The sequence below is a fragment of the Choloepus didactylus genome, chromosome X, assembly GCF_015220235.1.
Source record: "Choloepus didactylus isolate mChoDid1 chromosome X, mChoDid1.pri, whole genome shotgun sequence".
Classification (NCBI taxonomy): domain Eukaryota; kingdom Metazoa; phylum Chordata; class Mammalia; order Pilosa; family Megalonychidae; genus Choloepus; species Choloepus didactylus.
In genome coordinates, this window is record NC_051334.1 from 131,279,394 (window position 1) to 131,307,284 (window position 27,891).

The following is a 27,891-nucleotide window of genomic DNA, read 5'->3' on the forward strand; positions in this document are numbered from 1 at the left end:
CTGGACCTCGCCTCCGACCTCTAGACCTGTATGCCTCACTGCCTATTCGGTACCTCCACTCAGATGTCTTTTAGGCATCTCCAACTCCACATGTCTAAAAACCCAATTCTGGATTTCTGCCTGCCTTCCCCCAAGTCTGCTCCTTTCCTAGTCTTCCCATCTCAGTAAGAGGCAACTCTACCCTTCCAGTTACTCAGGCTAAAAACCTTGGTGTCTCAGGTACCAACTGAAAGAGCTCCTGATGGCCAAAGGTGGAACAATTGGAGCAACAAAATAAAGTAGTATTGGATTATAACCTAAAGTATAAAATAAATATCCATGAGTCCACATTGATATAAACAAATGAAAGGATAAATACATAAAAGGGGGAGAAGAGACAAATCTCCCAGGCACCAGAATTCCAGATATTTTATGTAGGTACTTGGCCTTCCTGAAGTCAGAGCTTAACTCCCTACCTCTTGAGTGTGGGCCGATTAATGACTTCCAAAGAATGCTGTATGGAAAGGGGAAGAAGAAGTAACTTAAGAGTGGAGAGATCTGACAAATGCTACCTCAGTCAGGTGATCAGGTTCACATCAATAATGGCAAATCATTTTGATAATGTGCACCCTTGATAGGATGTGATGAGAAGGGCACTTTCCCTCTGTAGTCTTCCGCCCCCAAACCCATAACCCCAGTGTAACCAAGAGAAAAACATCAGGAACATTGCAGTTGAACATTTTACAAAATACCTGACCAGCACTCCTCAAAAGTGGCATTGTTATTAAAAACAAAGAAAATCTGAGAACTTGTCCCAGCCAAGTGGAGCCTAAGGAGACAGACATGATGATTAAATGTAATGTGGGATCCTGGAACAGAAAAAGGATGTTTGATAAAAACTGAGGAAATCTAAATGAAATCTGGACTTTAGTTAATAATAATGTATCACTATCAGTTCAATAATTGTGACAAATGTACCATACTAATATAAGATGTTATTAGTGGGACACTAACTGTATTGATTATCTATCTTGTTGCTGTTTATATTGTAATTGTGGCCTTATTTCTCAATTTCATTGACTGTAATCCTATAACCTCCCTTTCCCATGCTCAGGGACTTCTGGGGAAGAGGTAGTGGAAAGATTGTAAGAGTTGTGGGATGGGGTGGATTGTAGTCTAGTAATGCTGTCACACTTTCCAATATGCCCCAACTCTTCCAACTTTATCAGCAATTATGCACATTCATGCACGTACTCTCTCAGCTCTGTGCCTTCATTATCTTTCCCCAAGGTTAACTTCGTGGGAAGTTGTGCCCAGAGGGACAAACATTAAGAAACAACAGTTAACTTTGTCAGCAATTATGTGCATGCACTTTCTTGGCTCCATGCCTTCTTTGTCCATTCCCACTATACAATCCTGCCTTCCCCTCTGGTAAGTGCAGGCCATCACAGTAAGGAATTGCTGTCTCTCCTCCCATTACCAAGGATGACGACCCAAGGTAGGCCATCAATAAATCCAATAAGTGCTCGATATTACCAAAAAAAAAAAAAAGATGTTATTAGTGGGAGAAACTGGGAATGGGCATAGGGGAACGCTGTACTATCTTTGACTTTTTAAAGCTATTCTAAAATAAAATGTTAATTTTTAAAAATTAAAAAAAATACTTGGTGTCATTCTGACTCTTCTCTTTCATTCACACCCCACATCTGATCCATCAGCAAGTGGGTATATCTTCAAAATATATCAAGATATGACTATTTCTCATTGCCTCCAACATGACCACCCTAGTCTAAGCCACCGTTAGCTCTTTTTCTGATTAATGCAATGGTTTCCTAATTGGTCTCTGTTTTTGCTCCTGACCCACTTCAGTCTATTCTCAATCAGCACCCACAGGGATATTAAAATGCAAGTTAGAATTGTACTTTGAAAGTTATCACTTTTCTGTATATATGTTATATTTCACAATTAAAAAAACATAAAAAAAAAAAGCAAGTTAGATCAGGTCACTCATCTGCTCAAAATCCTCCCATGGCTTCCCATTTCACATACTGTAGTAGCCAAAGTCTTTACAATGTAAGGCACCTCATGATCTGTTTCTCACTCCCTTTGCCACAGTGACCCCAACCCCTACTTCTCTCCCCTTTGTTGACTCCACTCCAGTAACGCTGGCCTCTGCAAGGCTGAAATCAAGTTGTTGTCATGGCTGAGCTCTTAGCTGGAGGCTCTGGGAAGAATCCACTTCCAAATCATTTACACTGTTGGCAGAATTTGTTTTCTTGTGGTTGTATGACTGAGGTCCCCACTTCTTGCAGCTGTCAGCCGGGGGCAGCTCTCATCTCCCTGGGGCTGCCTGCATTCCTTACCAAATGACCTTCTCCACCTACAAACCAGCAACGGTACATCAAATCCTTCTTGGGCTTTGAAGCTCGTTCTCTTCTGCTGCCAGATGGAGAAAACTCTGAATTTAAAGGACTCATGTGATTATATAAGGCCCACCTGTATTACCTGATTAGTAACATTAATTACATCTGCAAGATCCCTTTGCCATGTAATGTAACATAATTGCAAGCATGATACCTCATCATATTCGCAGTGCCAAGGATTAGATGGGATCTTGGGGAGATTCTTAGGATTCTGCCTACCACGATGATGCTCAGACTGGTTAAGAAACTGACCAATCAGAAGTATTCCAGCTACACCACAGAAACAAGGTCCTGGAGATGACCTGTTATTCCAGATATTACCTCTTTACTTGCTAAATTGTGGGGAGGTCTGGGAGCCCCAGAGAAAACAGCTGGGATGGCAACTATTGACCAACTGGTATGGAAATATTTCAGTATTTTAATGACTGGTTGGCCATATCAGTGCATAGCAGTTGATTAACAGTCCCGTTTACAGGGCTGAAAAATAATAAAATCATTGTGTGCATGTGTGCAGTACTGCCTTTTCCTCTGTGCTTAGAGGATCTGAGGTTGGTCCCAGATGAAAGGGAGTGGGTGGGGAGACCACCAGCCCTTCTTGGTATTTGATGGGGTGCAGCAGCCCTTTATACATCCACCAGCGGAGCTTTTCTAACTCCAGCTTTGCTTACTCTCTTAATTTGTATGGCTGTCTTCTGTAGTGGAGAGTCTATCCATCATTTGAGCCTCCAAATGCTGTTACCTTGAGGGAGATAACCAATCCTATGTATTTGGGCTCTCCTCAAGGCAGCAGATGTAGCTCAGTAAGGGAAGTGCTGTTTACTTGCTCTCAGTGTTATCACGAACACTCCATAGCAGCCAAAGAGCTCTTGGAGTATAAGTTCAGTCTCTGTCTCTGTCTCTGTCTCTCTCTCTCTCTAATTCAAACCCAACTAGACCAAGAACTCTGAAAGTCCACTGCAGGGAATGACCTATCCTCCTAGTCTGTCTCTATAAGGAGGAGCAGGCATAGACGTCAGGGCTTGATTTTTCCACCCCCTATCCTGACATCCTACTCACTACACCTGCCAAAAATGACAATATTCATGCTGAGGCATTTGTCATTTTCTCTCTGGGTGTCTGGTCGCTGATTGCTCCTACTGACAGTGGAAAAAGGGCTCTTATTAGCTGGCTGAATTAGGCTATGTCACAGACCATCATGAGTCTCAGGCAACAGAGATCCCCTTGTGGGTGGCGTAGGGAGTGGAGATCGGGCCTAAGGTAAACAAACTTTGTGAGACTTGTCTATCTCTCCCAACTAGCAATTTTATAGGGGTGAATCTGATTAAAATGGTATCAAGGGCAGCTTTACTTGATGGAACTAGGAGCACACATAGCAGGAACAGCAGTGGGAAGGTGGAGGGGTTGACATAAGTGTCACAAAAGGGTAATAAGCAGCTTGAGGGAGATGATACAAGGATAAAGGGAGGAGTAGACCATCATTAATTTTAGATAACAACATATATAATACTTCCAGTTTCACCTGCTGATGCTGACTGGGACCACAACACACAGGCTGGGAATAATCTCTGCTTCAACATAACTGGAGGATAACTAGACATTACTGAAGTGGCGCCTCTTCTGGCATAGAAATACAAATTGCTACAGAGCTATATATCCACACCACCATCAGCTCTGCATCCTGCACAGAGCATTGAGAAAGCTCAACCCTTCAAGGAATTGGTGTTGCCTGGTGTTCTTGAGCCCTATCCTAGAATGTACACTGAATAGATTCACAGTGAATCCTGTTGACAACTGTGTCTCTCCTTAGATTGAGTCAGCCTATGAGACCTTTGTGAAGTAGGAGAAATTTGTCTTCAGCAGCTTCCCTTTCCGTAACCTTTCTCCCCATATCTACAAGCTGCATTCACTACTGAAGTGGAGATGTTGCAAATAGAATCAAGCTACTTGCTGGCCTTTACCATGTAAACAGATGCAGATATTTTAGAATCAGGCTGCCCAATATCAGGATCCCACTGGATCCATCTCCAAATGGTAAAGACATTCTCAGGGGATCCCAAAGCAGCATATAGCATTCAGAATGGTTGGCTACAACTCCTCATGTTTGAGACAGTATAGGCCCCATTCAGGCCATCTCCCCTGGGTCCTCCCCCAAGCCAAGGTGTTTTCTTCAGGTTCAGCAGGAGGTGGCATTAAAACAAAACCTACTGCTAGCAAGTGGTGACAGGAGGGCTAGAGCTGATGATTTTCACCCTTTCTAGCAAATATCACTGAGCTCAGTGGGAAACACTATAGCCCTGCATTTGCTGACAAGAAAATCTCTCCTTTTTCCACTGTCACTAGGAGCAATCAGCGACCAGACACCCAGAGAGAAAATAACAAATGCCTCAGCATGAATATTGCCATAGTGAGTGGGATGTGAGGATAAGGAGTGGAAAAATCAAGCCCTGACGTCTATGCCTGCTCCTCCTTATAGAGACAGACTAGGAGGATAGGTCATTCCCTGCAGTGGACTTTCAGAGTTCTTGGTCTAGTTGGGTTTGAATTAGAGAGAGAGAGGGAGAGAGAGAGGGAGAGAAAGGGGGGGGGGAGAGAGAGAGAGAGAGAGAGAGAGAGAGAGAGAGAGAGAGAGAGAGAGACTGAACTTATACTCCATTTCCAAAGCAACAGATGAGCAAAATTTCAGAGCTAGAAGGGACCCTGTGAGCCTACCCTATTCATCTATAGACACCCACACTCACAGGATATCAGAGCTGGCAGGGACATTAAAGACTATCAAGTCCAACCCCCTCACTCTTTGGAAGAAGAAACTAAACCCAACAAGGTTTCTCAGTTATACATGTCAGAATCACGACATATAGTCCCTGGTCTTCTAACTCCTCCTAATTTTTCCCCACAATTCTCCTCTCTCTTCTCCCTTACCTAAGAATTTAGGATCTAAACCATCCTAGTAGATAATTTTCTACCCTGAGTTTTTTTTTTTTTATAATTGTCCAATGAAAGAGATTCTACAAACCTACCCAGGAAAATATATGACACTGCCATTTATGGATAGGTAGTTCTTCCAAATAGTTAACTCAAAAGTTCCCTGCTGCAACACAAACCCATTCCTCTTTGCTTCAGTTCTTAGTTGAAAAGGATAACTGATGTTCACTACCACCAATAATATTTAAGAAATGTGTACAGGACAGTGTATGTGTATGATCATATAAATATAATTGATAGTATATATGCCAATAGTTTAAGTTTCTTTGCTATAAGCTAAATGACTCCTAAGTGGCAAACCAAATCTGAGAAATAACATCTAGGAAGGGAGACAAGACTCAGGTTTTCTCTTTCTGTGCCGTTTGTGTTACAGCAAAAACTTCCAGCAACAGATGGATTTGTAGGGTGGTTCAGCATCTAAATAGGAGCTAAATACCCAATTCACCAATACCAAACTAAACAGGATCTCAGATAACCAGAAATCCTTTGCTAATATTCCTTTTCTAGAAACTATTGGCAGGCCATAAGAAAACAAGATGAGGTTAGATATTTAGTTTGGCATCAAATACCAGGGCAGGGCCTGGACTGGTATCTTATCCTATACCTTCACCATTTCTTGTCTAAGGTAATGAACATTGCCGATCAAAATGGTAACAAAATGGTCAAAAAAGATTCAGTGATGGTCTTATTTGAAAGTGTCTCATAATGGAGTGCAGTTTTTGATCCTGGATCAAAAAATAGCCACTCTCTATCTGAGAAGGTCGTCTTTGTCAATGGGACACTCAGCTTTGGGAGGGAGCTGTTTGCTGTGAAGAGGGAGATAGGGTACCCCTACCTAGAGAACTGGATCAACTGACTCAACCCTGGAGTTTAGTGAAGTGACACGTTGTAGCCAAATTGTGCTCATACTCCCTGAGCTCTCCTTATTAAGGCAGGAAAATGAATGCAGAGATTTAAAAACATGTTCAACAGGTAGCCAGAAAACTTCATTGACTGGAACAATCTATTCTTGGTTACCAAGATTCAATGGACTCTGTCCCCAAACTGAGTTGCCTTGGAAAGAAATAAATTCAGTCTAACAACTGGAAATGCTAATGTAAAATAAATTGAGGCAGATACACAGTTTCATGGAGCTTCCAATGGACTCCATGCCAATGTGGCCGCTCCTAAAACTGCATTTGTAAAGGAAGGTGCTACTTACTGCAATAAGCTGATAGGAGTTGTTCATCATGGCAATCAGCATATTCAGCAGCACTACCAGGGAGATGACGTTGTACGTTCCAAACATGGTAGCTCCCACAAACTCTGTGAACTCGTGCCTGGCTTTCACATTGGTGACATACAGATTTAAAAGGCCGAATACAGACCAGAAGAGTGACTGAAGTGTTTCAAAGAGCCTAAAAGAGATGAAAGAACACATTATTTAATTCTCTTGGCAGAGGAAAGAGAAAACATGAGATGATCTAATGATAAGGAGGCTGTCAGATTTGCAACCCAGCAGAGGTAAACTGATGTTCTCACCTGTTTTAGTCTCTTCCCCAACACAAACCAGCCATGCCAGTCTCCTCATTATTCCTAACACACAAGGTGTTTCCACCTCTATGTCTTATTCTTTGCCCTTCCATCTGGAATACATTTCCCTCTTCTCAGTCTGTTCATATATTATCCTTTAAGGCTTATTTCAAGGACTACTTCCCCCACCAAACTTTCTCTTTCATCTTCAGTCTATGTGATTTACCCCCTTTCTAATTATGTAGAGACAGTAGTTGCAGTGGTTATGAATTTTGTGCTTAGGTTAGATTGCTCTAGGTGGAATTCTCAGCTCTGACATGTGCCAACTGAGTGAACAAGGGCAGATTTCTTAACTTCCCTGTGCCTCAGTTTCCTCAACTTCCCTGTGCCTCAGTTTCTTCTTTTCTATTATTACCTGCCTTATAGGATTGTTATGAGAACTAAATGAGAAAATTCAAGTAGAGTGCTTGGAACACTCCCTGGCATGTAATAAGCACTCAATAAATTTTATCTGGTTCCATACTTGGGTCCTTGATTAAGTTTAATTTAGTATATCAGTTTATTATATTATTTGCTAATTATTATATGTGTTTATCTAATTCATCAGGGATTATTTCTTGTACTTTTGTGGCACCCATAGGGTTCAGAATGGTTCTAAGCTCAGTAGAAGAGTTTAAGAACTCAAATTAACACCTTATATGGATTATTATTAATGGTTTTTCAGATAACAAATATTTAAAACTTACAACAGATAAGCATGCTAGGCATTTTTATGTACATTATGATCCTTATAAAAACTTTATTGTTACTGATGAGGAAACAGAAGTTCAGAGATTGAATGACTTGCCCAAGGCCACACAGATATTAAGTGCTGAACCAGGATTTAAATCCAGACCACTACATTAGATTATAGTAGATGGATTCACAAATTATTGTTTCCTCTCATAGTCTCTGCATCCTAATATGTAACCTTGCAATAACATGTCTTTCATGTCTAGGGCTCCTTACACCTCATACTCATAAATCTGTGCAGGCAGCAATAAAATGCAGCCAGCACATGGGTGGCATGAACCAGCACTTTCCAAAACACATGGAATAGGTAAAGAACATAAGAATGGATTTACATTTCCAGTTGTTTGCAAGTATGCCATGAATATTTTGGCAGGGTCTTAATTAATTGGTTGCTTCTCCTGAATGGATAATGTTACCCTCCTTCATCCCACCCCCACACCCATCAAAATTGCAATGGTTAATGCTTGAGTGTAGAGCTTACTACTAGCTGTTCCATTGACTGATATGAAGATTCCCTAAAAGTGAAAGTCTGAGCATTTAAAATCTGCCCTCAACTGTGATCAGGGAAACCCTCTAGGTATAATTGTACAAGAGGGGGAAAAGAGTGAAGGATTGTTCCCCAGTCTTGGTGGCTGGTAGTGAGAATGCCTTCAACATGGGGCACAAAATGTCACAATGTGGTCTGGTCACTAGGACAAGCTGGACTGCTGAAAGGTATGCCCAGGTAAAATGGGGGAATGGCAAGTGGAGTGGACAGGGACATTCTAGTGAGACATCTGCAGGGACTCTGTGGCTTCCGGACTTAGCTGAATTCACAGAGAAAGCTCACCACCTAGGGAAAAGACCTTGGTGACTGGGTCCATAATAAAATCGTCACATGGGTTTAAGGCTTGTTCAGATCCCAGAATCCTAATACCAAAAAAATATATTTTAAAATTTAAAGGAGATGATTTTAGAGAAAATAGTCCATTTTTATTTAGCAGAGAGTAAACATATAGAACTTGCTAGCTCAAGAAGGGGCACAGATTGAGAACAAAAGGATTCAAGAAGATGATATTAAATGTATGGAAAATAAATCCATACCAGGTGGCTAAGGGGGAAATTACACATATTGGGAACCATCCATAAACAGATTGCAAAGCTAAGAGAGGCACAGCAGAATAGAGATATGAACTGCAGTCATTTGCACATTTAGAAGGTAGAAGATTATGGAGAGGATTACCATTCTGGATTTAATTCAGACAGTGGAGAAGAATTGGAGGGTGAACTGGAAGGGATAAGCTCCATGGGAGGAAGCAGTACATCATTCGGTATTTCACAAGTTGTGCTTTGTGCTTTGATAGGGCAAACTGAGCAAAGTCATGGTTAGCTCTTCAGCCTCATCTCTCCCCATTCTGTGGTTCCCTGGACCTGCTAGTTCTCATTTCTCTGTGCCTTTGACAAATTTCTAGCTCTGGGTGGAATGCCACACCCTACCCCCAACCTTTAGCCTATGCTTCCATCCTGTCTCCTCTGCCCAACTCCTATTTGAAACTGTGAGGCTCAGCTGAAGCCCCACCTCCTCCAGAAGTCTGCCTTGAATCCTTTCCTAAAAGGCTGGGTTAGATACTTCTCTTTTGTGCTCCCATAGCACCCTAGCCTTATTCCATAAAGGTACATATCACATTGGAGAGGCAGTAGAGTGAAGTGTCCAAGAGAAAACTTTTGTTTTTTCCACTTATTAACTATATGACTTTGGGCAAGTTACTTAGGCTCTTTATGGTTCATGCTAGGATAAAACTAATTGCTAATATTTACCATGCTCTTTCTATGTGCCAGGCACAATGCTAAGTACTTTAGACATATTAGAATATTTGATTCTCAGAAAAACTCTATGAAGTAGCTATTCTTCTATTTTCAGATGAGAAACTGAGGTACATAGTGACCACATAGGGTAGGAAGTGGCAGAGGTAGGATTTGCATCCAGCTTAGTCTGACTCCAGAGCACACACACTTAACCACCTTACTCTATCACCCAAGATATTGCAAGTAAAGTTCTCAGCACAGTGCATGGTATATAGTAAGCATTAAAAATGGTAGCAACTGTAATTGTTTACTTGTCTCCTTCACTAGGCTAAGATCTTCTTGAGGGTAATGGTGCCATCTTACTCAGTATCATCATTTCCTGGCACACAGGAATTGCTGAACAAATGTTTATTGAATGAATCTGTAAAAAAATGACAGGAGAAGGATATAGCCAAGGAAAGTACAAATGAGTGGCACCATCCTGTAATAATGGTGGCAGGAAGGATATAAACTAAAATTAAGAGAAAGAGCTGGAGGCAACCAATCAAGGCCTTTTAAACTTGATCAGAACCAAAAGAACCTTTGGTGTGGAGTGAGTTTGTATCCTTGTGAATAAGATGGGAAAATGTGGGCTGAATGATAACTGGAGGACTCTCCACTGATGAAGTAGGGGTAGCCATGAGTAGATGGTGATAGCCTGGAAGGAAGTCGCAAGTGGCCTGTTAGGTCATGGTTCTGTCCTGTTTAGCTTTACATGTATTCAAGATTATTGCAACTTCATGCAACAAATCTTAGACAACTTTACAAAACAAACCATACACTTGTATCCCTGGTTAAAAGCATAGACTAGCGCTTATATGCCTGAATTGAAATCCTGACTCTGCTACTTACTATCTCTGTGACTGGGAGCTTCTTGCTTAACTTCTCTCTTAGTTTCCCCATCTGTAAAATGGGGGTCATAACAAAAGTGTCTACCTTGTGATATGATTGTGATAATAAAATGAGTTAGTCAATATAAAACTCATTTGTAGTAGTGTCTGGTGCAAGCACTCACTAGATATGAATTATTTGTATTGCTGTCATAAAACCTTCCACCTAAATACAGCTCATTTTTGTTGTTTTGCATTTCTTTATTGTCTTTGTAGTTTGACATCCATATGCATATCTAGTTATACATAGTTGCATTCATAGTATATATACAAAATCTGTGTTTTTTTAATTGAACAGTTTGGGCATGGTCAACTTTAGGCATTTTCAGAATCTTCATATTTATCATTTTAATAGCTGCCCAATATTCCATCCAGCAAATACCAAGCCTGGCTGACAGTTTTATCAATGCCTTGGATGAGAATAGATGGTATGCTTCTTAGCTCTTCAGATGCCATGTGACTGGGAGTGATATCTAACAAATGAGATGACAGGATCAAGATTCAGGAAGATTTTAATAGCTGGGAGCAAAGGGCAGGAAGTAACAAGATGAAATTTAATAGGGATCGATGTTGAGCTTTGCTCTCAGGCCAAGTGCTAAAGTACAGGATGGGGGGAAATATGAGAAAGATCAAGGGTTTTTACTGACAGCAAGCTCAATGTGGATCAGCAGAGTAACAGAGCTCCCCTAGGGGGGAGACACAGAAGTAGATCTTCTAAAATGAAAGACAGGACTGCTATGGGACTTCATTCTTTCACTTAATTAATGTTTTAACAGGCATGTTGACCACCTATTATGTCTTAGGCATACAAAGATGGAAGTCTCAGTCTGCTGGGTGAGAAAGACAGCAATTGATTAAAACACAGTAGGATATGTATTGCAATGAAGATGTGCTTAGAATGCCATGGGAACAGAAGAAGGAACCGATCACTTGGTTTGAAGCGGGTAATAAAAGGCTTAAAAGAGCAGGTGTCATTTTGGCAGAGGTTTGAAGGCCAGGGAAGAGTTTGCTATGCGGGGCAAGCAGGGATGGGATTCCAGGCAGAGGGAATGGCATGTGCAAAGGCCTATGGATTTCAGAGGCTCTCCTGTAGTTGAGGAATAGCAAGATGCTGATTATGGAAGAGGAGTGATTATGGAGGCAGGGTCCTGATCACCAAGGCTCTGTGTGCTACAGTACAGAAGCTGGAGTTTACACTTGACAAGATTCAGATACCCTGGTGAGTGTGAAGCAAAGGGGTGACAGAATGAAATTGGAATTAAGAAAGAATCTCCCATGTGGCAGGTGGGAGATTTTTTGGAGGGGAGAGAAGACTGGAAGCAGGCAGACCAGTTAAAAGGGTGTTGCAATCTGCTTGGGAAAGATGATTTAGGCCTGAGCCAAGGCAGTGGTGTGTATATATGAAGGATGAATTCAAGGGATATTTAGGAAGTTGCTCTGGCAGGGATGGGTGGGAGACTGTGTTGGGTATGTTAGAGGGTAATAGTCCCAGATGACTCCTAGGATTCTGGCAGGTGTCATTTACTGAGATAAATGACAGAAATGATAGAAGACTAACAGGGGATATGGGTAAGAGGGGATATAAACTCTTCAGAGTTTAGTTGTGGGCATTTGAGTTTGATATGCCTTTGGCACAGCCAGGTGTGTTCAGGGGGGCATCTGGAGAAGAGGGCCTAGACCTCAGAGGAAAGATACAGGACTGGCAAGTTAGCTTGTTGCTGATTCCACACTTTCTCTTACAAGTCCTGTACTCTCAGAATGATGAGGCCTTCCCAATTCCTTATCTTGACAGTAGATGAAGGCCAAGTATCCCCAGTATGGAATATACTCAATTCCAGTTACCAATAATTGCTGCTATGAGGTTGTCACCAGGGACAACAAGTTTCCCTGGAATTATGTGCCCAGGGAAAAATATTTTTTTTCTTTTTTAAACTGAGGAATAGTTTTGGCATCTGCAGAATCAGAAGGAAAAGATGATGATAAGCAGATGCTACACTTTACACTAGGCATATAAATAAGCTCACTTTCCCATTCTATAAAAGCTGAGTCTGATGCTCTGGCTAAAAAACATATATTATACCAGGTATTATAAATGCCTAGTTGAGTGATTTAAAATAAAACACAAATTTGAGTTAGGCATTTATGGAGGGGAAAAAGTCACAGATAGAAGAAAAGGGCTGATTTGACCCTAACCCAAGGATGTTTCTTCAGACCTGATGCCCCAAGATATAATTTTCTTTATGATAGGTGCTCATTCTTGTCGATTGTCCCTGCTGGGCAAGCAATGGGAGCAAAATGTCAGCTGGTGACAGGGGTGTTAACAATCACTAAAAAATTTTCAAGGAGATATTTCATAAACTTCCTCAGCAGAGTTCATATGAAAGGGTAATTGGTATGGATCTGGCCTCCTAGAAGGCACCTCACATTCAAGTACTCAATTCTGTCTAATGCTTTGATAGGAACAAATGCAGCCTCCTGGTGCTCAAGCCACCATGAACTTTCTCTTTATAGTGAAAATAGGTTGATGCAAGTTCTGTTTCTAGAGTAATGTAGGGAGGAAGAAGCTCCTAGTCAAAAGGACTAGCAAGATAATAAGTTGCTGACATAAACTCTTGGTCGGCTCAACCAAAATAGCACTATCTCTTTGCCAGCCCATTTTTTGGTCTCTTTTTTCTTTCACATGAGTCTGATTTCCCCACATGATTTCATATGAGTCTGAGTTTGGGGAAGAGAGGCAGGGCTATGGCCTCATGGAGGAGGAGGGTGCTGCACAATGGGAATTGAAGTGATCCAGCATTTTTCCAACTCTGTTCATCAGAACATCATTCTGAAGAGAGAGATGGCTTGAAAAAAAAAGGGGTGTGTGTGTACATTTGAGAAACACTGCATAGTCTTTGCATACTTTGTAGACAATGGAAAGGCTCTGAAAAGCCCTGCAATGATGAAACTTGTTTACTTTGTCCCAGCATTTCTAAAACTCAATTGACCATTGATCCTCTTTTCATTTCTATTGATGTCTCAGTGAACTGTGGTTATTTGAAACCCATTTTAGGGAATGCTGCTAGGGGCAAATGATAGAGGTAGGCTAGATCACATTTTCCCCTGCCTTATTGGAATAACTTAGGGTAAAGCAGAAACCCTCTTTTTTTTTCTCCTGGCCTTTCTTACTGAACACATTTCTCGAATGTCTGATTCCACTGACTCAGGAAAAAAATGTACCTTAGTTTACTGACTAAGAATCTTGCATGATCTTGGGGTTGTTCTTGTGAATACTCACAAGAATACTCAGAACTCAGGGTGGAGAGGGACAAGGTGCAGAACTCTGAGTCCATGGTAGGCCTAGGACAGTTCCTGGAACCTAACAAATTTCCTGACATATGCATATTTTCTCATCTATTTTTCCTAAAATTTATTTGTCAGAAAATAGAAACTACTGTGGAGGCTTAAATGTCCTCCCAAAATGGGACTTGACTTTAGAAAGAAAAGTCAAAGGAGTTCTATGTGTCTGGAGAAAATGGACTCATGGACAGAAAGTCATGAGTTATCTCCGGTCTCCCAAGTGGGCATGGGGGACATTTCCAATTCAGAGCTTGGTGCCCCTCAGCCCATCTGAAAGCTTAAATTAACCCCAAAAGGCAAGATGACTTGAATCTTTTCTCCAGCCAGTCCCTTCTCTAGCTTACTCCTGTTGAAGAGCATGCATTCAGATATTTTTGCATTCTTTCTTTATTGGAATTGACTCAGAAAAGTTAAGTTAGCTTTGGTAGACACTTTTTCAGACAAATGGCCTTGCTGTTTCATTTCCTTGGTGGGTGTCTCTCTTTTGTGAGAGGAATTACCCACCCTCTCTTCATTAATTGACCTAAAGATATAGGAGCTGCTACTAACATGGTTAGGAAATAGCTTTCTTGAGGAGTTTCTGGACCCCATGCCTGTGTTTATGTCCCTTTCTTCCCTTGCCAAACTCCATTTCTTAGTCCTCTGTAGTGAGAAAAGGATCGTCTTCAACTTCAGACCCTTTGGGTTGATCCATAAGTGAACATTGTCTGCATTGTCAAGAGGCAGTGATGAAACTGTGGACTAAAAATAAGGTGAGGAAGGAGAAGGCAGAAATAAAAGGCAAAACAGGAGAGAGGGAGGTCTTACGTGGAGAAGGCATTGTTCTGTTTCTCACATCGGATCCCCTTGCAGTTGTTAGGTTCATCGATAGCTCTGGTCTCATAATAAAAGTAAAGCTGGTTCAATCCATTGGCAAAAGCCAGTAGTACCAGGCAGTAGATAAAGAGGAACTTGAGGATATCAAGCAGCATGCGCCCCAAAGAGATCTGCAGAGGCCCTAAGTGGGAGTTGGCTGTGAACAGGGATATGAGTCTCAATGAACTTAAAATGTTGGATATCGCAAAGAGTGCTTCTGCAATCAGGGTCGGGTGCCACATTTCCCATTCCTCCCTTGGACGAGAACCATTATACTGAAAGAAACAAGTACACAAGATGAGTGGTACAGTGAGTATTTATAAAGCTTTCCCCTCTTTCCTCCCTTCCAAGTCCAAACAATGCCACCAAGTTTACAATCAAGCATTTGTTTATACAACAGGCCCCAAAGATTGCACAATTTATTTGTTTGCCCTTTTTCCACCCAATCAATACATGATGCTAGTAACTCTCTTACTCCCACTCCTACCCAAATATATACCCTGAACATACATGTAGAAGAAGGAATTTCTGAGCAATCACCTGTGGTTTATTGATAGACATTTTCTAACTCGGAGTTTACCAGATTGTTGGGGAGTGTCACTAAAACGAAGCCAATGGTATGTTCAAGATAGTGGGGACAAATCACCCCACTTCCTAATGAAATTTCAGATCAGATCTATATCTTCATTTCCCCATTTTGTTCTGAGCAGTATGGACAATGTATAGTTACTGAAGCGCAAGGGATAGATTCAACCTCCTAGGTGTGCAGTGTTCATTCTGACTCCCTACTGACTGCAGTTTGGAACTGATAGGGTCTCCTTACAGAGCAATTAATAGGAGCTTTCTGATGAATATTTAGCAAAATCTGTAATGTATTCCATGCTATTATTGCAAATGGCATATCAACCTTCCAGGTAGTGAATTTAGTACTGCACCAATGGTGGCGAATGGATATATTTTACTGTTCCTTTACAGCCCTACAAGTTAGACTGTCCTTCTAGTACAAATGAAAAAAGGAGGGATTGAAGGAGGGGAAGTTAGTTAGTACTCATGGGGTTGGTTGCCCAGTTTTCAGCCCTTTCCCTGCTTCAGGGCTTTGGAACTTTAGGAGGCAGCCTTGTAGAAAGATGACTTCATTGTGAGACCTGACCTCCAATGGGGGTTTTATCACTTAAAAACTCCCTGTGTCTCTCAATTTCACTACAAAATGAGGCTAATACCTACTCCTGCACACTCCTATGCACATGTTTTTGATTCAGTGTTCATATGTGTAAGCCTCTATGCTCCATAAGGGGATATGTCACGGAAACACAAAGAATTGCTTATTACCTTCCCCAGTACAGAAGGAGACTCTGCCTGGGATTCAGTCTGAAGCATGTTGCCTAGAGCTCTCACGTAAACATCACAGTTTCTCAGGATTAAATGTAAACAACTTTCCTGAGAAGATGTTGCGTTTGAGGCCAAATTAAATTGCTAGCATTTCTAAAATGTGCTTCAGTCCCAATGACAGAGGAAGCCTGTGCTGTTGAAATCATTTATGTGTATCCAATATCCTACGCAGTCAGAGGAGTTTGGAGAAACCTTGCCACATTTGTGCTTGTGTTGCAGATAGACTTCTTAGGTGGCCAATCATTTTTATGCACTCTTGGCCAAACCTTGTATTTCTACATTTTTCCTTCCAAAAAGTATTCATTACATCTCTTTGAGGGGAAAGTGTTATGTGTATTTTACAAATGGAGGAATGGAAATCCAGAGAGATAGAGTGACTTAAAATCACACACCAAATTGGTGGCAGAGCCAGGACTAAAATCCGGGTCTCTGGACACTCAGACTAGCCTTATTTTTATTAAATAGTACTTGTATGATATTTGAGCTCACAGCACAGAAGTTAGATAGACCTTTTGAGGTATGTGTGAGGGATGGAGACTCTGCTCGATAACAAAAGAGACTTATGTTTTAAAACTAAAAAGTATCAACTGGAGCATGTATAGTTCATAATTTAGGTTTTTCTCTCCCCACAGCCATAATTGTAATCACAGGGAAGTGCACTGTCCATGGAATGATGATTCTGGATTTGCAAGAGACTCAGAAGTGTGAAAGATGATTCTTGTAGCAAATCTATGCTTTGCATATATACCTTTGGAGAAAGATATCATAGAATGTGGGAGCAGGGAAAAACTTGGAGCTCATCTTGCACTAAGAGTTCAGCAAACTTTTTCCGACAAGAGCCAGATAGTACATATCTTTGGTTTGCAGGTCAGGCAGTCTCTGTTGCAACTACTCAACTCTTCCATTGTAGCACTAAACAACCATAGACAATACATAAATAAATGGGCGTAGTTGTGTACCAATAAAACTTTATTTGCAAAAACATGAGGTGGGCTGGATTTGGTCTGTGGGCTAGAGTTTGCTGACCCTGATTTAGTATGCTGGTTTCCAAACTGTGTTCCTTAGAGCCTGAGGGTTCAGTCGGGGGATCTAGTGGTCAATATGGGAGCCAAGGAGGAGGCCTAGAAGACTCGTTTCTCAAGCCAAACTCAGTTTTTTGAGCTCTTTTATATATTAGAGTCCTGTGTAAGATTTCACATAAAGAAGTATTTCCATGAAAAAAAATTTTAAGTTTGAAAACAACCAATCAGGCCCAATCTTCTTATTTATCAAAAGTGGAAATGGAGGCTCAGAGAGGTAGAGGGATTGCCTGTGGTAATCCAGCTTTTGGGTATCAGAGTGGAGATTAAATTCAGATTTCCTGACTCTTGAGTCATTGATTTTGTGAAGTCAGTGATTTTACTTATATTCTTTGGGATGGAATGCAAATTGAAATGAAGGTTTTTATGCCTTTCAAAGGGGTATGAACTGCATTTGGTCAACCCAAATACCTATATGAAGACAGAAAGTCTGATGTTAGGACTCAATAGTAATAAGGATTTAGGGGGAAACTGGGTCTTTAGCCAAGTGCTGGCTGAAGAAAGGACAACAAATCAGTGTATAACAAAGTTCAGATTTAGTCTGGTCAGTCTTATGTTTATTTTTATTCCTTTTGAATACTTGGGGTATGTGCTTTTTGGTTCCTGTGGTCATAGACCATGTGAAATGGAGTATATGTTGTTGACTAGTTTTTTGCCCTATTAATGTATTTTCTTTAAGGCCAACTTATCCCCATGGCACCCCTGTACTGCCTCAGAGCAACAACGATCTGAAGTTTTTCAAGGTGCCTAGAGAGCAGCTCTTGTGGCTTTACATCATAGAAACTGGCTCAGCCTTCTTGGGGAAGGCTCTCCCAGACTGGTGTGCCTTTACAGATGGATGGCCCAGCTTCTGCCCATTTACAATTCTTCCATGCAAATCTAAATTCTGCATGCAGCATTTCTTGCTTTTTAAATTCTCTTTCCTTGAGATGGACCCCAACTTCTTGGCAAAGATCTCCTTTGAGTTATGCATTTGTCAGATGAAGGGCATTTACCATAGTTTGGTTGAGCTGATTTATTCTTGCCTTCTGTGGTGGGGAAGTGTCAAGCTCCTTGGAAGCCTTGCCAGTGAGGTTGGTCAGGTTATGTGATTAGCTAATACTGGCATCTAAAGAGACATTTTTCACATCCCTAGGTGTTAATCCTTTCCTTCATCTTTTATTCTAAACTTTCCTGTTGAAATAAAACCCATCAATTTCTAGGTTGATAATTTATGGTCCTTCCAGTGGATAGATTGTATAAATATCACTTCCAAAGAAAGAAATAGTTTTTCTTAGGCAGGCAGTGTTACTTAGTCAGCAGAGTGCCAGAATGACATGGATTTCACCTAGGTATACTAACAGAGATTAAAACATTTTCCTTGTAAGGAAGTTGCAATTATGCATTAAACAATCACTATATATATATATATATATATATATATGGCATACTCTTGGGCTCCTTCCTTTCAAAAATGGTTCATGACTGCATTTAATATTCATGTTCCATGTAACTCCCATGGTCTTAAAATTTATGCAATATGCATATTTGGGATACAAAAATAAATTAAGTTGGAGATTTGGGGGGCAGCCATATTCTCATTCTGAAACTCCTTAATGTGGGATTTGGTGCCAAAATGTATGACCGACTAGACAATCTTGGAGACTGAATTGTCAGACTTTCCTCATCATGGAGAAATTCAACTCAAAGTAGAAGGAGCACAGCCGTTCCATCATCTAATAAGCACCAAACCTGAACTCTGAACCTGTGTTTGCCAAGACAAAGTGTGGTATCAGGCAGGAAGCCATTTTCAGGATAACTCAGTCTTCACATTGTGTGGAAAAGCATCAGAGTGGTGCATTTGTGTGCGTTTATGTTATCCAAATTGGTAGAGAAGCATAGGTTGGGTGATACTCAAAAAGTTGAATTTATGACCACTTGAGTGACAATCCTGGGGGTAGAAGCAATGAGGGGGGCAGAGCTGAGTAATGGTCTGTGTCTCCTGCAGTGAAGTTTCTAGGGTTTTGCTACCTGTCGTATTAGGAACAGTTGAAAAGAGGGAATGTTTATTTTGAGAAGAGATGACTCAGTGGGCTAGGGATAGATAACTTCATATCAGAAGCATCATTATGATGAATGAACAGACTGGTTTTGTATGACCCCACAAGGAAGAAGAATTACTAAGGATGTGTCACAGGGAGAATGATATTGGAAAAATATAAAGTAGCACTTTTCAACGAAGTGATGAGACTTGAGGGGGCTTTGAGAGATAATGAATTCAATGAATTTCCTGTCCCTGTCCCATGTAAGCACTGGCAGGCCATCCTTTTGGTGGGAATATTGTACAGAAGATTTAAACATTGATTGGATGGGTGGGTGGTTGAAGACCCTTTTACCCTGAGGATTCACTGGTAAATTACTAGAGGATTCACTAGTAAATTGCTCCATTATCCACTCTCTTTGCTTGTAAGGACGGTGCTTACAAACCAATTAAAAAGTTTGTTTATATGGTACTTTCACACATGGATAGGGACTGTCATCAGCACTTTCCCCCTAAACCCTTTATGCTCCTGGTGTTAAAGTTTAATGCAACCAAAATCATTGCTTAAGAAAAATGGCAGACATTCCAATTTACCTTGACATAGGCTACAATCTTCAAGGAAATAGTTGCCAGGTAGAGTGAGTTCATTGCAAAATCCATCAGGTTCCACCAGTCATGGATGTATTCAGTAAATCCACCATCCCACATTTCCTTAATTTCCCCCCAAATGAAACCTAAGGAATAGAGGCAAAAAGTTTATTTCTATACAGGGTGAGTCTTGGTCATCCTAGCAAGATTCCCCATAAATGAAGAAAGATGAAATCAATGAATGAATTGGAGTCAGTGAATTGAAGCCCTTAGAGATAGTAATCACTTATCTCTGTTTCTTTACTACCCCATCTCCCAGTCCTGAACATGCCAAATGTAATAGGCTTTACTTGCAGTGCCCATATGTTGTACTTTTCTGGGTACTACTCACTTTTAGCATTGTTACTATAGTTACTGGAATGCTGTTGCAATTTTGGGTGCCTGATTCTACCCCCCCTTCCCATTTTGGAGTGGGAGTAACTTCATCAACAAATTAATTAGTTCCCACTAAAGTGCTGAAGGGAAAACTTCTCAGTGAGTTTTGAGGTGAGCAAGTTGACCATGGACCAAATTACTGGGCCCTTGGGGCCAAAGCTAGGCAGTGAGGCCCAAAATAATTTAGGATCCTCTTTTCTCCTTTCTCCTCTTGCTGTGTGGGGATTTCATGGAAATCTGCCTAATGACATAGATGTTGGTTTAGCCTTGGAATGTGGAAAGCAGTGAAAGATAGATGTAGCTGTGGTCTAGAGCAGTGTTTCTGAAACTTCAATGTGCCTAGGATCACCTGGGGATTATGTTAAAATGCAGATTCTGATTCTGTAGATCTGGGGTGGGACCTGAGATTCTGTATATCTAACAAGCTCCCAGGTGATACTGATACTGCTGATTTGGAGACCACATTCTGAGTAGCAAAGGCTTAGAGGATGGCAATGTGTGGGAGAGTCCAATGCAATCTAATTGTTCCTGGAGACCACTGGTAATGTTGTTTTAACCATGATATGTATGAATTTCCTTCGTTCCCATAACTGATTGTGGAATCAGTGTCCAAATAAGATATGGATTCTAAGCAAGTACTGTGATTCTGTATGAAGCCATGAGAAAGCAGCAGATACAACTGCCCTAGACTTTGGTAAAGAGGGCTTTGGATAGACTGATCAGCACATGCCCTGCCTAGCTAACCTGAGGCCGGTCCTGACTGACACCTGGCTTTTCCCCTAAACCTATTGAAGACAATATGTCAGCAGAAGCAAGATGGGCCATGGATGCACTGCCGATTTCATCATGGACTATGCAATACTGAGTGAATGGGGCCTGAAGGAATCACATTTCTGAGACTCCCAACAAAGGACTACCCCACAGCACAGAGGGCAGTGCCCTAGATCAGGGCAAGTCCAGTTGCCTGTTTTGGTCATTTCTTCAGACAGGACTGATGGACAGTCTTGCCATAGCTCCTGGCCCCTTTGACTCACCTAGAACCCAAGGCAATATCATCCATTCCACGACAGTTGGGGGAGGCCCCTGTACATGGAGGTCTGTCCTGACTATGTGCTGAGAAGCCAGGAGAAGCATGAAGAGGAAAGTCAGATAGGATGCTGTGTGGCAGATAAACTTGATAAAGGGCTTCTTGATGAACAGGCCAAGGTTGCTCCTGGGTGAGATCAGATAGGCTATGGAGAGCATGGGAAACAGAAAGCCAATGGTCATGCAGGTCAGAAGCTTGACTACCCAGTGTTTCCGCCGCCATCCAGGGAAGCCATCGTACCACAGGGTGGCAAGCAACTGTTGGCAGTTGGGCTGAGCAACAAACTGAGAAAAGAAGAGAACAATAAGTTAGGTATCTGGGGTGTCCAGGGGGAAGTCTGCATGTATAATTCCTCTCCTAGTTTTATCCAGCTTCTGCAAGGGGATGCCTGACCAACTACCAGAAGACATCTGTTTTCCAGAGTCTCATGAATGGGTCTACCCCAGAGTCTGCTCTACATGTCAAACTATGAGACTACATTGTCCATAGGGTTGATTTCTTGTTTCATATATTAAAACAAAACCTTTCCCTTCAATTTGTGCTTTGGCATGACTCCCTCTTCCCCCTCCTATGATGTTAGAGCAGTGGTGCTCAAAACCTGGCTCTGCAAAAGAATCATCTAGGGAACACTAAAAAAAAAATCAAGATTCCCAGGTCCCACCACAACGTATGAAATCAGAGTCTCTGGGGAGTAGAGCCCGGGAAGTTGTTTAGAAAGTTCTCCTGGGAATTCACATGCCTCTTAGCAGGGAATCATGGGGTATTTCATTTCAAATTGATTGATTTTTACTCATTCCCCTTACATGAGGTCATCAGCGAATGTGCACTGCATTTGGGCAAATACAAACTGGCAGGGAATAAGGTTTGAAATGGAAATGAGTTCCACTTTTGAATCTGTCTTTTTCCCCTTTGGTTTTAGTTTTCAACACCTCTTGGTTGGCTAGTGATGAATCAGGTTGCTACTCTGCCATCTATTTTGACACTCTCTCTAGTCTAGACACGCAGAGAAGGAAAAAATATTTGGGGCCCAAAATTAAAATGTTGTATACCAACCCAGTTGGGATTTTGCTCAAAAGTAAGTGTCAGTGATTAATTATTAAGGAATCATCAGCAGTGCAAGTCATCCTCCCGCTGCTACTTCCTGGTAAGCAACTCAATAGGGAGCTCAACTGTCTACCATGATTTCAAATACTGACTATATTTGACTGCCTACATACATGTTCCCTGGCTACCCATGGGGCAGGTTAAATGGAGCTGCACCATATATCTTACTAGTGCAAAGGAAGTAAACTTTTTTCCATCATATACCCAACACCCAAGGTAAACTTTAGCCCAAGTTTTCTGTTAGTGTATCTGTGAAGGTCACTAGCTTCCCACCAAAACCATTTTTCTTTTCTTTGAGTGCACAGATCAACTATATCTCCCAGTCTCCCTTGCAGTGAGGTTGGCCACAGGACTAAGTTCTCTCTAATGGAATGTGAAGATAAACGATGTGTGACACTTCCAGGCTTGACCTACGGGAGTCTCCCATGCATGATCCTCCATGTTCTTTCTCCCTTCTGGCTGAATGAGATGTGGAAGCCCAGGGTGACCTAGGGACACAGCCTGTGTCCCTCAATGGTCACGTGGAGGAGAGCTGTCCCTGCTGACCAAGCATATGTGTCTTGGACTGCTACATGCCTGAGAAACAAAATTCTATTGTGTTTGAGCCATTATATATTTTGGGGTCTAGCCTACCCTAAAGCAGTTTACTATTATAAGACTAGCAAAAATTGGTTCTAAAATATTTTCATCCTGCCATCTCCTTTCCTCCAAGGGTATTCATGATCCCTACCATGTCCTCACATCTCCCTTCCACACAGTCACATGCAAAAGCCAAAAACTGATAGTGCCTTTCTACTCTTCTTGCCATTATAGCCTATACAAAAGGCTGGAATGGATAGGATAGAAAAGTTCCACAGTAAAGCCAAACATTTGGATGCAATTGAAAAAGCACTGGACTGAGAGTCAGCAGAGCTGGATGCTAATCTGGCCTCTGTGCTGTGACTTTAGGGAAATCACTTAATTTTTCTGTATCATCTTTAAAACATGGAAAGGAATATAAAATATGAACTGTGACAGCTCTTCCTTCAACTTGCTGCACGACATTTGGTAAATTCCTTTCCTGATTGGGGGCCTCATTTATTCATGAAATGTTTATTGAGCACCTGGTGAGTGCCAGAGATTGTGCTAGGCTCTAGAGATACAAAGAGGAGTAGGTCACAATCCCTACCCTTTAGGAAGTCACAGTCTAGTAAAAGAAACAGAGGTATAAACGTAATTATTAAATAGTATGGTGCACCAAAAGAGATAGAACAAGGCAAAATGGGAGCACAAAGGAGGGACAAATCTGGACTCCTCAGCAAAGGCTTCCTGGAGGAGGCAATACCTTAGTGGAGTATTAAAGGTTATGCAGGAGTTGGTTAGGAGTAGGGGAGGAGAGGGAAAGGGAGCCTAAACAGAGAGAATAATTTGAGTAAAGGTATGGAGGTGAGAAAGAGCATGACTTGGGTGGAGAACAAGAGCAGCTAGATGCTCAATGGCACTAAAAGCACTGTTCAGAGACTAGAGGAGTAGTTTTCAATTTTGATGAAGTCTAATTTCTTTATTCCTTTGTTGCCTGTGCTATTGCTGTCATATCTAGGAAACCATTGCCCAATCCAATGTCAAAAAAATTTCCCCCTATGTTTTCTTCTCAGAGTTTAATAGAATTAGCATTTATATTTAGATCTTTGATCCATTTTGAGTTAATCGTATATTGTGTGAGGTAGGAGTCCAACTTCATTCTTTTGCATGTGGATATCCACTTGTCCTGGTACCAGTTTTGGAAAAGACTAATGTTTCCCTTGTTAAATTGTCTTGGCACCTTTGGTGAAAATCAATTGACCATAAATGTAAGGGTTTATTTCTGGACTCTCAATTCTATTCCATTTATCTGTTTATGTCAGTATCACACTGTCTTGTAGCTTTGTAGTAAGTTTGGAAATTGAAAGGTGTGAATCCTCTGACTTTGTTCTTTTTCAAAAATTTTTTTTGGGTCTTCTGGGTCCATTCCATTTCCATTTGAATTTTAGGATCAGCTTATCAATTTCTGCAAAAAAAGAAACCTGGGGTTTTGATAGGGATTGCTTTGAATTTGTATATGAATTTGGGGAGTATTGCCATCTTAACAATATTAGGTTTTCCAATCCATGAACACAGAATGTCTTCATTTATTTAGGTCTTCTTTAATTTCTTTCAACAATATTTTGTAGCTTTCAGTATACAAATCTTGCACTTCTTTTGTTAAAAGTACTCCTAAGTATTTCATTCTTTTTGATGCTATTGTAAATGGAATAGTTTTCCTAATTTCATTTTTTGATTGTTCATTGCCACTGTATAGAAATGGAATTGATTTTGTGTTTCAATCTTACATCCTGCAACCTTGCCAAATACATTTATTAGCATTAACAGTTTTTTTTTTTGTGTGTGGATTCTTTAGGATTTCCTATGCACAAACATATTATCTGCAAATAGAGATAATTTACTTACTCCTTTCCAAACTGGATGCTTTTTTATTTCTTTTTCTTGTCTAATTGCATTAGTTAAAACCTCCCATGCAATGTTGAATAGAAGTAGTAAGAACACACATCCTTGTCTTGTTCCTGATCATAGGGGGAAAACATTCAGTCTTTCTGTTAGCGGTGGATTTTTCATAGATGGCCTTTGTCATGTTGAGGAGGTTTCCTCCTTTTCCTAGTTTCTTGAGTATTTTCTTCATGAAAGGGTGTTGGATTTTGTCAAATGATTTTTCTTCATCTATTGAGATGATCTTGTGGTTTTGCCTTTATTCTAGTAAAGTGGTGTTGTTATTACATAGATTGATTTTCATATGTTAAACCAAACCTGCATTCTTGGGATAAACCCCACTTGATCATGGTGTAAAATCCTTTTTATCCGTTGCTGGATTCGACTGCTTTTTGTTTAGCCTATTGTTTGCTCCAACTGTTATCCACTACCTCAGGCAGCCTTGCTGTTAAAAAACTGTTGATTTTTTTTTCAACACATGCCCCCCCCCCCCCCCTCCCTGGGCGAGGACTGTTGCACTGAGTAATCTCTGAGTCAAGTCACATAAAGACAAGCCCTTGTGAGCAGGGCTTTTACAGGGAGTTGCCAGATGGGTCAAATAATGACAATTGTAAGATTCCGGGTCTTTTGGGGGAGCTCCAGTGGCTCCCAGTCTGTTTCCTCCAGTGGCTGCTAGGGTGCTGGATTTTATGGCTACCAAGGGGTTGGAAGACGTTGGTTTTCCAGACTACTGTGGAGCTGGGGAGAGGGAGATGGGAATAGGTCAAGTTAAAATGCCACAAAGGTCACTGTTTTTACCAAGATTTAGCTGTTTTTCTCAAATAAATGCTCCTTTGATTGTTACAAGCCTTTAGCTAATTTCCAGAGTAGTGAAAAAGTTGATTTTGAATTTTTCCAGTGTCTTTTTTGCATTTTTGGAGGAGCAGATTTTCAGAAGTCCTTACCCTGATATTCCAGAAGTGCTTCTCCTCATAACTTTTTTTTTTAATCATCGTTTTATTGAGATATATTCACATACTACGCAGTCATACAAAACAAATTGTACTTTCGATTGTTTACAGTACCATTACATAGTTGTACATTCATCACCTAAATCAATCCCTGACACCTTCATTAGCACACACACAAAAATAACAAGAATAATAATTAGAGTGAAAAAGAGCAATTGAAGTAAAAAAGAACACTGGGTACCTTTGTCTGTTTGTTTCCTTCCCCTACTTTTCTTTTTTTTTTTTTTTTTTTTTTTAATCATCATTTTATTGAGATATATTCACATACCACGCAGTCATACAAAACAAATTGTACTTTCGATTGTTTACAGTACCATTACATAGTTGTACATTCATCACCTAAATCAATCCCTGACACCTTCATTAGCACACACACAAAAATAACAAGAATAATAATTAGAGTGAAAAAGAGCAATTGAAGTAAAAAAGAACACTGGGTACCTTTGTCTGTTTGTTTGCTTCCCCTACTTTTCTACACATCCATCCATAAACTAGACAAAGTGGAGTTTGGTCCTTATGGCATTCCCAATCCCACTGTCACCCCTCATAAGCTACATTTTTATACAACTGTCTTCGAGATTCATGGGTTCTGGGTTGTAGTTTAATAGATTCAGGTATCCACCACCAGCTACCCCAATTCTTTAGAACCTAAAAAAGGTTGTCTAAAGTGTGCGTAAGAGTGCCCACCAGAGTGATCTCTCGGCTCGTTTTGGAATCTCTCTGCCACTGAAGCTTATTTCATTTCCTTTCACATCCCCCTTTTGGTCAAGAAGATGTTCTCCATCCCAGGATGCCGGGTCTACATTCCTCTCCGGGAGTCATATTCCACGTTGCCAGGGAGATTCACTCCCCTGGGTGTCTGGTCCCACGTAGGGGGGAGGGCAGTGATTTCACCTTTCAAGTTGGCTTAGCCAGAGAGAGAGGGCCACATCTGAGCAACAAAGAGGCATTCAGGAGGAGACTCTTAGGCACAAATATAGGGAGGCCTAGCCTCTCCTTTGCAGCAACCGTCTTCCCAAGGGTAAAACTTATGGTAGAGGGCTCAACCCATCAAACCACCAGTCCCCTATGACTGTGGTCATGTTAGCAACCATGGAGGTGGGGTAGGCGAATACCCCTGCATTCTCCACAGGCTCCTCAAGGGGGCACTACATCTTTTCTTTTTTTCCTTGTTTGTCTTTTTTCTTTCTTCTTTTTTTTTAACTTTCCCTTCTTTTTTAAATCAACTGTATGAAAAAAAAAGTTAAAAAGAAAACAAACATACAATAAAAGAACATTTCAAAGAGACCATAACAAGGGAGTAAGAAAAAGACAACTAACCTAAGATAACTGCTTAACTTCCAACATGTTCCTACTTTACCCCAAGAAAGTTACATAATATAGCAACATTTCAGTGAACTTGTTCCTACTACATCCATCAGAAATTAACAGACCATAGTCATTTCTGGGCATCCCCAGAACGTTAAATAGCTTATCTGTTCTTCTTGGATTATTGTTCCCCCTTCCTTAATTGCTCTCTACTGCTAGTTCCCCTACATTCTACATTATAAACCATTTGTTTTACATTTTTCAAAGTTCACATTAGTGGTAGCATATAATATTTCTCTTTTTGTGCCTGGCTTATTTCGCTCAGCATTATGTCTTCAAGGTTCATCCATGTTGTCATATGTTTCACCAGATCGTTCCTTCTTACTGCCGCGTAGTATTCCATCGTGTGTATATACCACATTTTATTTATCCACTCATCTGTTGAAGGACATTTGGGTTGTTTCCATCTCTTGGCAATTGTGAATAATGCTGCTATGAACATTGGCGTGCAGATATCTGTTCGTGTCACTGCTTTCCGATCTTCCGGGTATATACCGAGAAGTGCAATCGCTGGATCGAATGGTAGCTCTATATCTAGTTTTCTAAGGAACTGCCAGACTGACTTCCAGAGTGGCTGAACCATTATACAGTCCCACCAACAATGAATAAGAGTTCCAATTTCTCCACATCCCCTCCAGCATTTGTAGTTTCCTGTTTGTTTAATGGCAGCCATTATAACCGGTGTTAGATGGTATCTCATTGTGGTCTTAATT

General features: G+C 40.9%; 1 protein-coding gene across 1 annotated transcript in view; it reads right to left on the reverse strand.

The window, feature by feature from the left end:
• The window catches only part of TRPC5 (transient receptor potential cation channel subfamily C member 5), a 252,581-nt gene that overhangs the window by 107,534 nt on the left and 117,156 nt on the right, over nucleotides 1-27,891 (reverse strand). The window contains exons 4-7 of the mRNA XM_037821964.1: nucleotides 21,142-21,478; nucleotides 19,679-19,818; nucleotides 14,549-14,871; nucleotides 6,586-6,781 (exon numbers count right to left, since the gene is read on the reverse strand). Of these exons, the coding sequence (XP_037677892.1) occupies nucleotides 6,586-6,781; nucleotides 14,549-14,871; nucleotides 19,679-19,818; nucleotides 21,142-21,478 (996 nt within the window). The remainder of the gene's footprint in view (nucleotides 1-6,585; nucleotides 6,782-14,548; nucleotides 14,872-19,678; nucleotides 19,819-21,141; nucleotides 21,479-27,891) is intronic.